Consider the following 16,302-nt stretch of genomic DNA (forward strand, 5'->3'; position numbering starts at 1 on the left):
GGAGTGGGACGTCTACTTTCACTTTGATTGTCTCTCCCCATTTCAAATATCCAATAATTAAATATTTGTGCAATTATAAATAGTTTATTTATTTCTCATATTATAATCAAAGCACTAAGTTGGGATTGCTGTTAACATGTTCCTTGCAGATTCATAGCTCATTTGGTGGACCAGTGCCATAAGTAGTAATTAAGTACATTCAATAACTTGACTTCCTTTGTTTTTTTCTTCATGCCCTACTTGTTCACATTTTCAGCCATCTCTTTAATATAGGATAAGGTTCCAAAGGAGGAGTGCGGCAGGAGCCAAGGTGCCCTTAAGTCTTTGCCGTGGAGCCTGAAACTCCATCTTTTTGCTGCTTGGAGCCCTTTGCTGCAGAGCATCAAGCCCTAAGATTGTCTGCCACAGGCTCCTTGAGCCAGCCCTATTTTGTTTTCTTGGGGAGGGAGACAGGGGGGGGGGGAATAGAGAACTAGATCCCCACATTTTTTGGATTGGAGTCCTTGAGCCCTAAGCCCCTATGGAAACCTGATAGTATTTGGTACACTTTCAGTGTATTTATATACAGGAAGTTTAATAAATAATTAATAATTTAATAAATGTACTGTTTATAAGACACAGCTCCTACAAACAAAATTGAAATAAGTACAGTAGAACCTCGATAACTCCAACTCGGATAACTCGAACAACCCCGCTAACTCGAACAGACTTCCATTTCCCTTGAATTTGAACCCACCTTTCATTCTTATTCAATCGACCCCGTTAACTCGAAACCCCGCTTACTCGAACTGTTTTTCGTTTCCCTTCAGCGTTCGAGTTACCGGGATTCTACTGTAGTACACTAACACTGGGCTGAGCCCAAACGTTTTGCATAGATAAGGCAACATCTGTGACTGCCAAAGGAATAAGCCACTAGAGGGGACTGGGAGCATGCCCCCTAGAAAATTCTTAAAAACTATGAGACACTAATTTTATACATCCAATCAATCTAGAGGGGAGGGGGGGGGTAAGGGGGGGTTCAAAAACTGCAAAACCGCACAGGAATGCACCCAAAAACTGCAAACCACATCAACGTTTACCACAAATACCGAAACCACAGACAAAAAAGAGAGCCACACAGAAAACTTGTCCTTATCAGGATGCATTACAATCGAAATGTAACGTTAAGCATTCGCATAACAGTTTTGGTTGTTTAACAAAGCATTTTTCACGCTATGACAAGCAAAACAGCTGGTCAAGAAAATTCTATTGAAAATTAACCAATTTATATCAATGCAGAAATATTTCTTACCGATTACCGCAACCTAAAATTTGTATTAACTGCAACCCGCAAAGTGTTGTAAAACCGCACTTCCGTGGGTTAAAAATAAAATTACCACAAAACCGCACAAAAAAAAAAAAACGCAAAACCGCATCACCGCAAACCCTTATGCCCCCCTCAATCTAGTTCAACTGGGTTCATCTGGAAAATATTTCCCAACTAGTCTTACTGTGTTTATAATTTTGGGTAAAAATTAAATCTTGACAAGGCAAGTGCCTCTACTGCCCTGCGACACCACTGGTAAAAATGGAACTCAATGGAACTCTAGCTCAGATCAATGAAAAGGGTATGCTTTAATAAGCTAACAAAAAAGCAGGAAACTGCCCTCTTAATTCACTGGTTGCATTAGTGCTACCATCTGAATGACGAAAGGTTAATCGCACTCCTTCGCACTCAACAGATATTTGTCCATCTTTTCCATACCACGACGTAGGACCATTGATAAGCGACACTAACTCATACTCTTTATCTTCATCCAAACGAACTGGACGATCAAACCGTACATCAAAGCCATAATAGTCATAAGTCTTGTCCTTTTCTGAAGCATATGTTCCTGCTAGTTTTACCAGAGAAGTGTTATTTGTGATATCTTTAACTCCAGTGTAAACCGTGTACTTGCCACCTTCAGAACCAAAATGCTGAATTCCAATTAACATGATGGGTGTGTTGACAGAAAAAATTATACAATCAGTCGCCCAGGCACTGTATCTCCAATATAACATATCTGGCGGTTTAAAGGTTCTAAATCTTTGAGACCGAAATATAGTTAGAGGCACCACCCTTGGGGCTTGTATAAATGGTCCTAGTGATATCGAAACATCATTGAAGTGTTTCATCACGCCAGCAACCTCATTGGAAGTAAGAATGTCAGAATCGATTACTGCTGAGGTAAACTCCTTTTATGACATTAATGGGAACCTTAAAGATAAATAAAGTAGTAATAATATTAGTGTTAGAGTAGTAATAATGTTAGTGATACAAATAGAACAGTTGCAGTCACATTCACAATTTTACTCATACATATATTATAAATATTATATATTTACATTTATTTATATTTATATTTTTTCTTTTATTTTTGTTATGTGTATAAAGAGTAATTTCAGTGACTGTATCTTGACTATGCATTTGTAAATTTATTTACTTTTTTAAAATAAAAAGATATAAATAATGGAAACCTTTTTGCTTTATCAGTTGCTTATCGCCAAAATCTGCGTCACCTCGACGCTGCTCTCCAAAATCTTCTTCTTATTCGGTATCATAGTCCTTGTAGACTTCAGTGGTGAAAAGATGCCCTTAAATGGGCCTGGGGACCTGCCGGGTATGTGCTTGAAGCACTCCACTTCTTTGTATTTTGTGTTAGGCCCCTGATGAACCAGAAAATGAGAGAAGCTCTCTGATTTACTGTCTTAAAAGATCAAAATCAAAGATCTCCTCCTGTTTTTCAAACATTTTCTTCAATTCTCTTTGGAGAATTCAGTAAGGAGTCATTTAATACACTGAAGATTTATTCCTAATGTTTAAGGCTATCATGTACACAACCTGGAGACTTGAACTAACAAAAAACTAATCGCTTCTGGAAAAACTTTGCCTATCATGGTTATAAATGGTCGTACAAAAGGGACAAAGTTATTACCTTGAGAGTAAAGATGTTGCACGTGTTTTGGGGGTTCCACTTACCATTTCATCCCCCTGCCCTCCCCCCCCCCCAAAAAAAAACAAGCATGATTTTTTTTTGTTCTTGTATAGAATGCTTCTGTGGGGGACGGGAGGGGAGGGGCACTTGAATAATAACGTGCAGATTTTGCATTCGAAACATAACCCTCCTCCATTTCACAGTGTCGTTTTGCCCAAAGCAAAAAATAGAATCATGTAAAATGGGTCAGGCGAGGTTCCTAACATTTCGTGTGGCACGAAATGTCTCTTTTTGTTTCCCCGTAGGTTTTATTCACTTACCTAATTGCATTCGGCTCTGTTACGCTCCTTTCCATGATCAGAACGACGAGAACGGCCACGAGAAGCCGCTCCCACGAGAAGCCATCCTACGAGAAGCCGTCCCACGAGAAGCAGCCCCACGAGAAGCCGTCCTACGAGAAGCCATCCCACGAGAAGCTGCCCCACGATAAGCCATCCCACGAGAAGCTGCCCCAGGATAAGCCAGCCCATGATAAGCTGCCCCAGGATAAGCCATCCCATGATAAGCTGCCCCACGATAAGCCGTCCTTGGGGCTTGTTTAAATGGTAAAGAAGATGTTGAAACACCACTGAAGTGTTTCATCATGTCACCAAGCTCTTTTGAAGTAAGAATATCAGAATCGATTACAGCTGAGGCGAACTCATTTTGTGACATCAATGGAAACCTTATCGCTTTCACGATCTCCTCTCCAAGAATTTGTCTCTTCGCATCACCATCAGGCGTTATCCCTTGCCTTTCACTTTCTTTTGTGGCCCAGCGATCAACAGCTTTGAATAGTTCCACTTCCTTCACGTTCAACTTTTCGCTCTTCACAACTGTCTCGACTAGTGATCGCTCAACTGTAACAAATTCATCTGACGTCACAGCTTCCCCAATGACTTCCCAGCATCGATCTTCCAAATCTTTGTCATCAAATTTCTGAGCAAGCGGCAGAATGCAGAACACATTTGATGTTTTCAAATTGTCTCGAAGATATTCGGTACATTTCCCAGCGAGAGAGGGCACAATATACTTCGCCAAGTACAGCACTTGCATAACATTATTTCCGCTCAACTTTACTTCGTCGCTGTACAAATAACGAAACAACTCCAACAGACTCTCGTACTCACAGTCAGGCAGTTCAATAGAGTCTGTAGTCTCCGCCATGTGACCATAGAACATGGCAAAGAACACAGGACTGCTGATGGCAAGCACAAACTTGTGAGCTGGGATCACCTTCTTACTTTCGCTTTCACTAGTCGACACTGGAACAACAAATTTCACATCGCTCAGTATCTCCGTGTTGAAAATAAATGCGGCTCTCTCTGCAATGGTTGAACCCTTCGTCTGCCAGTTCTCTTCGACAAAGGCCATCGTTACTTGTTGATTTGTTCGCAGTTTTTACTGATTCAACGTATCGAAGCAACTCATTTCTTCAACTCGAAAATGGGTAGGAATACCGCTTACTGCTTGCGACTGCGGGCTCCTCCTCTCACACAACTGCGTGACCTTGTCACGGGGAGAGCCTTTTGGAGAGCGTTTCCACTATGTATCTACTTTCTTTACCTCGAAATGATGTCGGTGGTCTTTTATTTATTGAATCTTATAACTTTTAATTTTTTTTGCCCTCTGTGATGAGTTCTGTCAAAACCCATTTTCAAACCTGGAGCCACCTGTCCCCTTGAGCCTGCTCAATGCCCTGGGGTGGGGACGGAGGAAAAAGGTTAATGCCCCGCCCCCGGGATCGTTCGTCTATGACACAGTAGTAGCTAGTAGTTTATAAATGCAAGGTCGAGATTTCAAGTGTGATTCTGTTTCTCTTTATTTTGTTTTGAACAGTTGACCTTTTTCTAATCCTGAATATTTGGTAATAATGCTAAAGACAATCCTTTAATTTTTAATAAACAATTGTGATTGTTTGTAGAAATCAAATAACTTTAAAACTCTATTTCAATCCTTTATTAAACAGTTCGTTTAATCAATAAGTAAAGAAACAAATCTAGATATTTAAGTTTAAAAGTGGCAACGAGAGGTAACAAAGCAAGGAACCCCTCCTGGATCCTTCCATCCACAAAAATGGCTAGTCTATGTTTATGTCAAAGGGCAAACAATAGAAAAAAACGGTATTCAATATATAAGCAATAAAAATAATACTAAGTACTACAACTGATTTTTATCTTTAAAGGGACTATGTCACGGAGATTTCGCAGATTTTTGGTCTAAACTGTTCTGAAATTAATTAAAGACAACTAAACCCATATAAAACAATATCTTTGAACATCTAAAGGAAGATACAACCTTAATTTGCGGATAGAAATCAAGCTAAGGCTACAAATATCGACTTTTTGAAGACGCGCGGAAACAATTTGAAAACGTTTGCCAAACGATTTCAAATTGCAATCCGTTTCCATCCGCGCCATCCGCAGCCAATAATGTTAGTTAACAGTTTCAGTGCTCTAATATACAGGGTTAGAAACTTAAATTTCGGAGCACTCGCCCAGATCAGTTTTTACTCGCCTAGTATCCTCCATTAAAAAAGGAAAATTTAGTCCCCCTCCCCCACGAATAATAAAATGTACAACTTAAATTTTTAAGCACGTTTGATACTCACCGTGCCACCGTAGTGGTTGATCACGATACAGACTGCTGCAATCTAAGCCTATTTCTTAAATGAAAATTCGCCAAAAAAAGACCTTACTCCACAATAAAAACGCGAGCACACTTCCTTCAAAAGTTGAAACACAGTTTAATCTGATATGTATTCCCAAATACCTGTAGTTTGCAAGCAAATAGCTTTGATGGAGATTTCAAAATGTTGGTAAGCTATTGGCATATGGACAGTGTAGATTATTTTAAAGTCGAAAGTAAAAGTTCTGCTTATTTTGAATAATATATTTGAAAATCATACTCGCCAAACCGGGCAAGTGATCCGTGATTTGTACTCGCCCGACAGTTTTCACACTCACCTGGGCGAGTGGGCCAGCGCTAATTTCTAACCCTGAATATAGCAATTTTTAATAAAAATGGCTATTATTTCTTGGTTTCATGCGACACAAATATAAATTTTGGCTGTTCAAAATCCGGTAAAATCCGTTCATTACCCTGACACGTTTCGTTCACTTTTCATACGAGAATACTACTTTGTAACGTCCTTTTTACGATTTTCGTGCGTCATCCAATCTTCCACAAACTGTGTCTTTACCGATGAAATCCTCCATTATGGCACTTTTGCAAACCACGTGTCAAATGCCCAGGGGTTGCCCCGGGGTGTGCAAATGCCCAGTCCCCGGGCCGCGCTAAAAATGCAAATACCCCTCCCCGGGACTGATAACATGAGCAAATGCCCCACGGTTGCCCAGGAGGGGGGGGGGGGGTGGGCACTGCTGGAATTGACTGATGCATTAGAGCATTAGCCCTTTGCACGAGAAACAGGTAGCACTGAGGGGACGTATACAAAACATGGACCCGGGTCCATGGACCACCCCTGTGGACCCGGTCCATGGACCACCCCTGTGGACCACCCCTAAATTTCGAAAGAAAATCAAAGTGTAGAATGGGGACAGGGTATAAATTGACGGCAGGTACTAAAACACAAAACAACGAAATGAAACCACCGAAAAGAAACGACCGAAACAAGCTAGACCACCGAAACGATCAATACAAAACCGCCGAAACAACCGAAACGGCCGAAAGAGTGGCATAGACAACAAGACAAAATCACCGAAACAAGCAAAACCTTTACCATTATTGAAAGCTAACCGTAAACAGGCTAACCAGAGTGTTAGTTAGGCTGACCGGAGTGCTATTCAGGCTATAAACCGGAGAGCACCTTCCATGCCTTCCACTCCGGTTCGCCACTCCAGTTAGCCTAAATAGCACTCCAGTTAGCCTCAATAGCACTTCGGTTAGCCTGAATAACGCTCAGGTTAGCCTGTTTATGGTTTGCTCTCGCTAATGGTAATGGGTTTTAGTGTTTTTGTTTCGTTTCGCTTGTTTCAACCCTTTGCGACGTTTGGTTTTGGTCTTTTCGGTGGTTTCGCTAATTTTGTTTCGGTCGTTTCGGTGGTTTCATTTCCTTGTTTTGTGTTTTAGTACCTGCCGTCAATTTATACCCTGTCCCCATATTTCTACACTTTGATTTTCTTTCGAAAATTAGGGGTGGTCCTCCGGGGTGGTCCATGGACCGGGTCCACAAGGTAGTCCATGGACCGGGTCCACAGGGGTGGTCCATGGACCCGGGTCCATGTTTTGTATACGTCCGCACTGAGGACACACGCGTTGGCCAAATTGTATCAAAGAAAATAAAAATCAAGACGATTTTAAACCAACTATTTTCAACTGTCTTAGAAAAAAGGGATTTTAAAACAGTTGATTTGATTAGCTAGATTCAAACTCCCTTAGTTGAAATCAGGTCAATTAAATCATGTGCCTCAGTTCCAAGTTCATTTCCTGTTTATCTATAGCCTTTTCTTTTAATGCCGGTTGCTTGTTGCTCTTTTGCTCGTTCTCTTTTCTCCCGCTGTTGTTAATATTGGTAATCACCATTTTTGATGCTGCCATTACAGCACTTGGTGGTAATATTTTCAAGTGACCCACCCCACTCCCCCCACTCCTCTCTTACAGACCACATTTTCCAGCCACCCCCCTATATTTCACCAGCCCCCTACCAGATGTCCCTACCTCATCAAAATTTAATGGTTCTTTAGTTCAACATTAAAGGGGGTGGGGAAGGGGCTACTCCAAATAGTTTTTATACAGGGTGACTTCACCCAGGGGTCCAACCCCTTACCCTTTTATATACCATTTTGTTTAGACAAAAAAGGCACCCATTTTATAAACCTTTTTATTTGGAAAAAGGCACTCTACCCCTTTCGATTCATTTACCTAAAATGATATGGCATATACATAAAACAAGTTTTCTTGTCAGTTTTATGTAGCCTGCGAATATGGATGCCTCTCAACCCTCCTGCTGCTATGTGCGGAGCAGGACTAGTAGTGGGAGCAATGAGAGGTGGCTGTATTCGCAGGCTAAGTTTTATGTCGCGCGATATGGTCATAAGCTGTATCTGTTCGAAATATTTAATTTAAAGGCCTTTTTAAATATCTATTAAACAACAGATTTCCCTTCCATTTCACATACCTTAACACAAAAAATCCCTACCCTTTTACATACCTGAAGCATGAAAAAGGTACTACTTGGGCAGAGCCTCCCTGTATAGGCCATTGTATTATTGGGAGTACCACCCCCACCCCCACCCCCCCACCCCCCCCCCCAAGAATTAAACTCCTCCCAAGAATATGAAATACCCATGAAAACGGACCTCAAGACTAAATTGTTAACACAAGAAAGTAAGCTTGAGGATTGATAAACAGATTTCATGGCTCGATCGGGGTTGGAGAAGTGATCACAAAGGGCATGGGTTCCAATCCTGCTTGAGTCCAGGCCGAGGCCTTTTTAGGGCAGAGAGAAGGAGTGGGAAGTTTACTTTCACTTTGATTGTCTCTCCTCATTTCAATTATCCAATAATTAAATATTTGTGCAATTATAAATAATTTATTTATTTCTCATATATTATTAAAGCGCTAAGTTGGGTTTGCTGTTGGCGTGTTCCTTGCAGATTCATAGCTCATTTGGTAGTCCAGTGCCATGAGTAGTAAAAAGTCCTTTGTTCTTTTTCTTTACGCTCTACTTGTTCACATTCCAGCCATCTCTTATAGGTTGGGGTCCAAAAGATGGGGGATGGCAGCAGCCCAGGTGCCCTAAAAATATTCCCTTGGAGCCCTGAACCCCAATGCTTTGCTGCTTGAAGCCCTTTGCTGCAGAGTATGGAGCCCATGAAATTGTTTGCCTCAAAGCCCAGAGCCAGCCCAGTGCCCCATTTTGTTTTCTTGGGGGAGGGAGGGAGGGGAGAACTAAATCCCCACATTTTTTGGCTTGGAGTCCTTGAGCCCTAAGCCCCTTTGGGACCTGATAGTATTTGGTACACTTTCAGTGTAACATAGCAGGAAGTATAATTTAATTAATGTACCTTTCATAAAACAGACCCTACAATTAACAAAATTGAAATTAGAAGTATACTAACACAGGGGGGTGGCCAGACTTCTGGCATAGATGAAGCAAAATCTGTGACTGCCAAAGGCTTTAGCCGCTAGAGGGGTCTGGGAAAATGCCCCCTTAGAAAATTTTTAAAAGCTCTGGGACACTATTTTTATACTTTCAATCAGTCAAGCTCAACTGGGTCAATCGGGAAATTATTTCCCAACTAGACTTTTGTGTTTATAATTTTGGGTAAAACTTAAATCTTGACGAGGCAAGTGCCTTAATTACCTTGCCTCTTGCCACCCACAGCCCTGCAACATGACTGATAAAAATGGAACTTGATGCATACAACTAAGCATACAACTAGTATGCTGGGCAACTTTCTTAGACCTATAAAAAGGGCAGGTTTTAATAAGCTAACAAAAAAGCAGGAAACTGCCCTCTTAATTCACTGGTCGCATTTGTGCTACCATCTGAATGACGAAAGGTTAATCGCACTCCTTCGCACTCAACAGATATTTGTCCATCTTTTCCATACCATGATGTAGGACCATTGATAAGCGACACTAACTCATACTCTTTATCTTCATCCAAACGAACTGGACGATCAAACCATACATCAAAGCCATAATAGTCATAAGTCTCGTCCTTTTCTGAAGCGTATGTCCCTGATAGTTTTACCAGAGAAGAGTTATTTGTGATATCTTTAACTCCAGTGTAAACCGTGTACTCGCCACCTTCAGAACCAAAGTGCTGAATTCCAATTAACATGATGGGTGTGTTGACAGAAAAAATGATACAATCGGTCGCCCAGGCACCATATCTCCAATATAACATATCTGGCGGTTTAAAGGTTCTAAATCTTTGAGACCGAAATATAGTTAGAGGCACCACCCTTGGGGCTTGTATAAATGGTCCTAAAGATATCGATACATCATTGAAGTGTTTCATCACGCCAGCAACCTCATTGGAAGTAAGGATGTCAGAATCCATTACTGCCGAGGTGAACTCCTTTTGTGACATTAATGGGAACCTTAAAGATAAATGAAGATGTAGTTAATTTATAAGTTATAATATTAGTGTATTGTGATAACATTAGAACAATAATTTATTGTATTCGTGTTCAAGTTTTTACTCATCTATATTTTATTTTACATAGAAACTGCACGGACAGTTACTCAGAGTTTCACACATGAAGCGATCATCAGACTGTGCCGTTAGATGCGGGTGAAATACAATTTAAAATTAGTTCATGGAGGACGGTTAGAACGATCCTGTCTCTGATTGGCCGCATAGTACTTGTTTTCGTGCCTGCGCTAGGTAACAAGCTCAGATCTTTTGTTCAAGAGAGTAGATCTGTCAGCTGATAGTATGCAGAGCTTCTCCGTCAGACACAAATTGCAGCGTGACAGGTTTCCCCTGTAAGCGCTTGCTCTCGTGACAATGGACCACTTGATCGAAAATTCGGTGTTATTGTCTTTCAGGTCCCAGATGTACTTTGATAGTACAGTGTCGTGTGAATGCTTGCGATGTTTGAAAGAAAGCTTATGGTTATTGTACCTAGTTTTGAAACTATGCTCAGTCATGCCAATGTAAACCTTCGTTTCGCCGGGTGTTGTAGCGACAGTGGCTTTGTAAACGACATTGTTGATTTCAATGACTGTAACTTAATATTGCATAAAATTTGTAAATTTATATACTGTTAAAATTAATTAATTAATATTATTAATTATAAAAATAATGGAAACCTTATCGCTTTCACGATCTCCTCTCCAAGAATTCGTCTTTTCGACTCGCCATCAGGAATTAACCATTGCCTTTCACTTTCTTTTGTGGCCCAGCGATCAACAGCTTTGAATAGTTCCACTTCTTTTACGTTCAACCTTCCCCTTTTCACGACTGTCTCGACCAGTGATCGCTCAACTGTAACAAATTCATCTGAAGTCACAGCTTCTTCTGTCTGCTTCTCAATCGTTTCCCAGCATCGTTCTTCCAAATCTATATCTTTAAATTTCTGAGCAAGCGGCAGAATGCAAAACACATTTGACGCTTTCAAATTGTGGCGAAGATATTCGTTACATTTTTCAGCGAGAGAAGGCACCATATACTTGTTCGCCAAGTACAGCACTTGCATAACATTATTTCCGCTCAACTTTACTTCGTCACTGTACAAATAACGAAACAACTCCAACAGACTTTCATAGTCGCAGTCAGGCAGTTCAACAGAGTCTGTAGTCTCCGCCATTTGACCATAGAACATGGCAAAGAACACAGGACTGCTGATAGCAAGCACAAACTTGTGTGCTGGAATCACCTTCTTACTTTCGCTTTCACCAGTCGACACTGGAACAACAAATTTCACATCGTTCAGTATCTCCGTGTTGAAAATAAATGAGGTTCTCTCTGCAATGGTTGATCGCTTCGTCTGCCAGTTTTCTTCGAAAAAGGCCATCGTTACTCGTCAGTTTGTTCGCAGTTTTCCTGATACAACAACGTTGAGACTCATGTCGAATATCGAGCTTTCCGCTGCGCTCTTGTGCGCTTGTGCGCGGGCTTCTGATGCGTGACATCTGTCACGCAACAGAAGTTTTGCACGTGCACAGACTCGGGGAGCTCGAGCCTTTCTTAGGGAAAATCCAAAATTGAATCATTGATCTATGATCACACGGATACTTTGCTTCCAAAGAAACGAAGAATCCGTTTGTGGCTTTTTGCTATGACAACCCCATAGCAAAAATCCCATTTGAAGGAGGCAATTCGGACTGGCCGGCCTTTTCATATAAACACATAGAAATTTATACAAAGAAATAGGAGTGAGCCCAGTCAACCGGGCTCATATAAAGAGGCCCTTAAATGAGGACTTGGAAGGAACTACACATTGGGTAGGAGAAGATTTTAACCCTTCAACTCCCTTAACAACACAACGGCGACTGGGCCACAGGATTGAATCGAGGTACTAAAAGAGGCTTTTTAAAGTGACAAATACACTTAAGCCTGCCGCACACTAGAGCAACTAGCTGAGCTATTCGCCTCACGTGCCTGTTTGCTCAGCCATTTACTCACTGCACATTTCACCGCAGACAGTAAGGAAAGTGCTTAGCAAGTTTGATTTGGAAGCCGCCATGTTGAATCACGTGAGCATTCTGCGTGTGTTTAATGGTCAGTTGATATTTCTGGCTGAGCAAGTTGCTCACGTCGCCCGCACACGTTGAGGATTTTGCCTCTCGAGGCAAAAAATATCAAACACCATAGATATTTTCCTCAGGGCCTCGCGAGGCAAAATTCTCACGAAAAATGTCCGCACACGAGAGAAATCTGCTGAGCAAACGGGCACGCGAAGCGGTTAGCTCAGCTAGTTGCTCTAGTGTGCGGCAGGCTTAGCATCACTGGCAATAGACTAACAGAAAAACAACAAACCCCTCCAAATCGGGAATAGCCTGGTGTCTTTGCAAGAACAAACTTTAACATTGGATGTAATAGTTTATCCCACCCTTGCCTTTGCCTTTCATTGCAAAATACTTTACCCGCATACTTGCAAACAATTTTGGAAGCGTTGAGGTTGTTTGACAAATTAGAAAAATATGTCCTTGAATTCCTCAAGACTCGTTTCCAACACTTCCAAATCGAATGCAAATGAGCCAAAACTAATGCTAGGATTTAACCAACCTCGTTCCCAGGGTCTCTCTCTCCCCGCCGCCAAGAGCAAGAGAGAGAGACCCTGGGAACGAGGTTGGGATTTAACAAAGTTGCGAAAATCTACGTTAAAAATAATGATGATGATTATGATGATGAAAGCGCTTAACAGGAGTAACATTAAAATAGCTAAAACACAAAAAATATTACAAAAGGTCTTAAAACTAATATGAAAATATAAAAATAATCTTGTAATTCAAAACTATTGGTTGTTTTGGCTCGTTGGCAAAGTATGATCCTTCAATTAACATCAGCAATGCTGGAATCAAAAATCAAGGATGGATATTTTAGCTTTTAAAACCGCTCAAGATGTGGTATATTAATAACACTGTTTATGTTGGAATCAACATTCAAATCCTGACCTCCAATTCTTCTAAATAGTATTTTTAAAGGTGCATCCGGTGTTCACCTACATAATCTACGAAATATAAAATACAACCTTTCGTTCCTAGGCCAAGTACTGAAGCAGGCAAACAAAGTTCTCATTATGGCAGTTTTGTTTTCTGAAACAGCTTGCCTTTGAGCGCTAGGATACAGCCCACTCAGTCTAATTTAATGAGGATAGTCTTAGTATGATCTACATACAGACCTCTCAAGTCTCACGATTTTGTCCTGAGACTCATGGTTTTCACTTCAATCTCACGATGAGAAACAGAAATCTCACGGTAAACAGAGTAACAAGTCATTTAATTAGCTCCTGGTTTTAGGACTATTTTAGTTATTTTTGTCCGTCAGTTGATCAATCTCCCGGTTTTTACTGAAATCTCCAGATTTTTTGACCTCAATCTCCAGATTTCCAGTGCTTTGAGGTTGAGAGGTCTGTACATATACAAGATTCTTGTATATGTATCTTTACACCACAAAGAAAATAGGTTACAGATCGGTCAAAAAATCTGTCCAGACGTGACCATTTTTGAAGAGAAACAGTCAACTTGATGTGGGGCAATAGGTGCCTATGGCGCTGCGTAAAGTTGACTGTTTCTTTACAAAAGTGGTCAGTCCGGACTGATGGGTCCAGATTCGATTTTCTCTGTGGTGTAAACATGCATAATGTATATGTTGCAGTTAATTTTTGATCTTTAACTAGTTTTTTCTCAAACTAGTCTGTTTTTTAATACCAGGTCAATAAGTAGAAAAATTAAAACACCTTATAACCCCCCCCCCCACCATCCTATCTATCCCTCCCCTACTATCTGCTATTATCCCCCTCCCCTAAATACTATCATCTATTTTTTGTTTTCTTTTTATTAACCTGCACTGGATTTGAACTCTCAACCTCTGGATTTGCTGTCCAACCGCTTTAATATCCACTTTGCCACATAGGAACAACCTCGTTCCCAGGCTCTCTCTCTCCTCGCTCTTGGGGGTGGGGAGAGAGAGACCCTGGGAACGAGGTTGACATAGGAAACGTTTGGTGAACCACTATTTTTTATAAAATATATGACTCCAACCCATATGCTAACCCTATTATTTATCTAGTATAAAAAAATCAACTTGTTAGAAAAAAACATTTACTAGTTAAAATAAAAAATTACCTGAGATAAAAAACTAACTGCAACATATATATATGAATCTTGATGGATACATTGCATTGTGATGTATATATACGAATCTTGAAAGATGTATGTATATGAATCTTGTTAAAAATGTAAATAATAATCTTCTTTTGTCCCTTTTTGACAAGCATATTTGACAGTGCTTAAAAATAGATCTAATTAACCCAGAGAACTACATGTAGAAATGTATAACAATTAGCCAGGACAACTTTCTCTTAAAGTTCTATAAAGGAAGGCTTACATAAACTAAAAGAAAAAAGCAGGAAACTGGCCTTCTGTGACACTTGTCTTATAAGACGTCTTATTATTATTGCTGTCGTCTGAAGTACGAAATGTAAATTGCACTCCCTGACACTCAACAAATGTTTGCCCGTCTTCTCCATGCCATGGCATGGGACCCTTGATTGTCGATACTAACTTGTACTCCTTATTTTCCTTGAAATAAAATCGATGATCAAACCGTACATCGAAGCTGTAATAGCCGTAAGTCTCATCCTTTTTTGAATTGTATGATCCTGATTGAGTGAACAGAGAAGAGTTATCTGTGGTATCTTTAATTTCAGTGAAAACCGTGTACTGGCCACCCTTATAACCAAAAAGCTGAACTCCACGTAACTCTATGGACTTGTTGACAGAAAAATTAAGATATTGAGTCAAGGTGCCGTGACCGCTGGTCCAAAATGAAGTTGGATGTTTAAATGTTCGAAATCTCTGACATCGAGATTCTTTTCTTGAGGCTTGAATAAATGGCAAAGATGTTGAAACATCATTGTAGTATTTCATCATGTCACCAACCTCTTTCAAAGTAAGAATGTCAGAATCAATTACGACTAAGGCAAACTCCTTCTGTGACATCAGTGGAAACCTTATTGCTTTCACGATCTCCTCTCCAAGAATTTGTCTCTTTACATTGCCACCGGGATTTATCCCTTGCCTTTCAATTTCTTGAATGGCCCAGCGATCAACAGCTTTGAATAGTTCCACTTCCTTCACGTTCAGTATTTTTTTCTTCACAACTGTCTCGACAAGTGATCGCTCAACTGTAACAAATTTATCTGACGTCACAGCTTCTTCTGTATGCTTCTCAATCACTTCCCAGCATCGATCTTCTAAATCTTTGTCATCAAATTTCTGAGCGTAAAGCAGAATGCAAAACACATTTGATGCTTTCAAATTGTGTCGAAGATACTCATTACATTTTCCAGCGAGAGAAGGCACCATATACTTCTTCGCCAAGTACAGCACTTGCATCACATTACTTTCGCTCAACTTCACTTCGTCGCTGTACAAATAACGAAACAACTCCAACAGACTCTCATACTCACAATCTGGCAGTTCAATAGAGTCTGTAGTCTCTGCCATTTGACCATAAAACATAGCAAAGAACACAGGACTGCTGATGGCAAGCACAAACTTGTGAGCTGGGATCACCATTTTAGACTTTTTGCTTTCACTTTCGCCAGTCGACACTGGAACAACAAATTTCACATCACTCAGTATCTCCGTATTGAAAATAAACGAGGTTCTCTCTATGATAGTTGATCGCTTCGTCTGCCAGTTATCTTCAACAACAGCCATCGTTATCCGGTGGTTTGTTCGCCGTTTTACGGATACAATGTTTTGATGCAGCTCAGTTCACTGCGCCGCCTCGTGCTCGAACGAAACGTGGAACAGTTACCGCTGACGATGTTGCTCTCGCCTGCAGGCTCCTATTGTGCCACACAACACGTGACTCCAGGTTATCTCCAGGTTGAAATGTTGTCGAGCATCGTCGAGCATACATTACTTCGCAATAATTTCAATATTTGACCAGAACAAAATGCTTATTTTACTCTTCAAGAATATGAAAAGTTAAATATGGCACCTGATTCTGGCGTTTGTATGTGAAACACATGAGAACTCGAAGAAGTTCGCGACCGGTCATCTCAGCTGTGACTTGTCTACAGTACAATCTATCTTCGCAATCGACCTCTATTTCGGGACACTCTTTAAATTTCGACACGATAACTGACTACAA

The 16,302-nt window shown here is 40.6% G+C and overlaps 3 protein-coding genes across 3 annotated transcripts; all 3 read right to left on the reverse strand.

The window, feature by feature from the left end:
• Positions 1–553: 553 nt before the first annotated feature.
• On the reverse strand, positions 554–4,420 carry LOC144663485 (BTB/POZ domain-containing protein 6-B-like). The gene is made up of 2 exons (XM_078524461.1): positions 3,533–4,420; positions 554–2,108 (listed from the first exon to the last, which is right to left on the reverse strand). Exons 1-2 carry the CDS (start codon positions 4,368–4,370, stop codon positions 1,615–1,617), a joined length of 1,332 nt encoding a protein of 443 aa, XP_078380587.1. The 5' UTR covers positions 4,371–4,420; the 3' UTR covers positions 554–1,614.
• A 4,996-nt stretch (positions 4,421–9,416) lies between these two features.
• On the reverse strand, positions 9,417–11,553 carry LOC144663426 (BTB/POZ domain-containing protein 6-B-like). The gene is made up of 2 exons (XM_078524369.1): positions 10,785–11,553; positions 9,417–10,069 (listed from the first exon to the last, which is right to left on the reverse strand). Exons 1-2 carry the CDS (start codon positions 11,486–11,488, stop codon positions 9,445–9,447), a joined length of 1,329 nt encoding a protein of 442 aa, XP_078380495.1. The 5' UTR covers positions 11,489–11,553; the 3' UTR covers positions 9,417–9,444.
• Positions 11,554–14,075: 2,522 nt separating this feature from the next.
• Positions 14,076–15,916, reverse strand: LOC144663424 (BTB/POZ domain-containing protein 6-B-like). Its single transcript, XM_078524368.1, has one exon. The coding sequence runs from the start codon at positions 15,861–15,863 to the stop codon at positions 14,532–14,534; it is 1,332 nt and encodes a 443-aa protein (XP_078380494.1). The 5' UTR covers positions 15,864–15,916; the 3' UTR covers positions 14,076–14,531.
• Positions 15,917–16,302: the final 386 nt, after the last annotated feature.

The sequence above is a fragment of the Oculina patagonica genome, chromosome 8 (assembly GCF_052425735.1).
Source record: "Oculina patagonica isolate OP01 chromosome 8, crgOcupat, whole genome shotgun sequence".
Classification (NCBI taxonomy): domain Eukaryota; kingdom Metazoa; phylum Cnidaria; class Anthozoa; order Scleractinia; family Oculinidae; genus Oculina; species Oculina patagonica.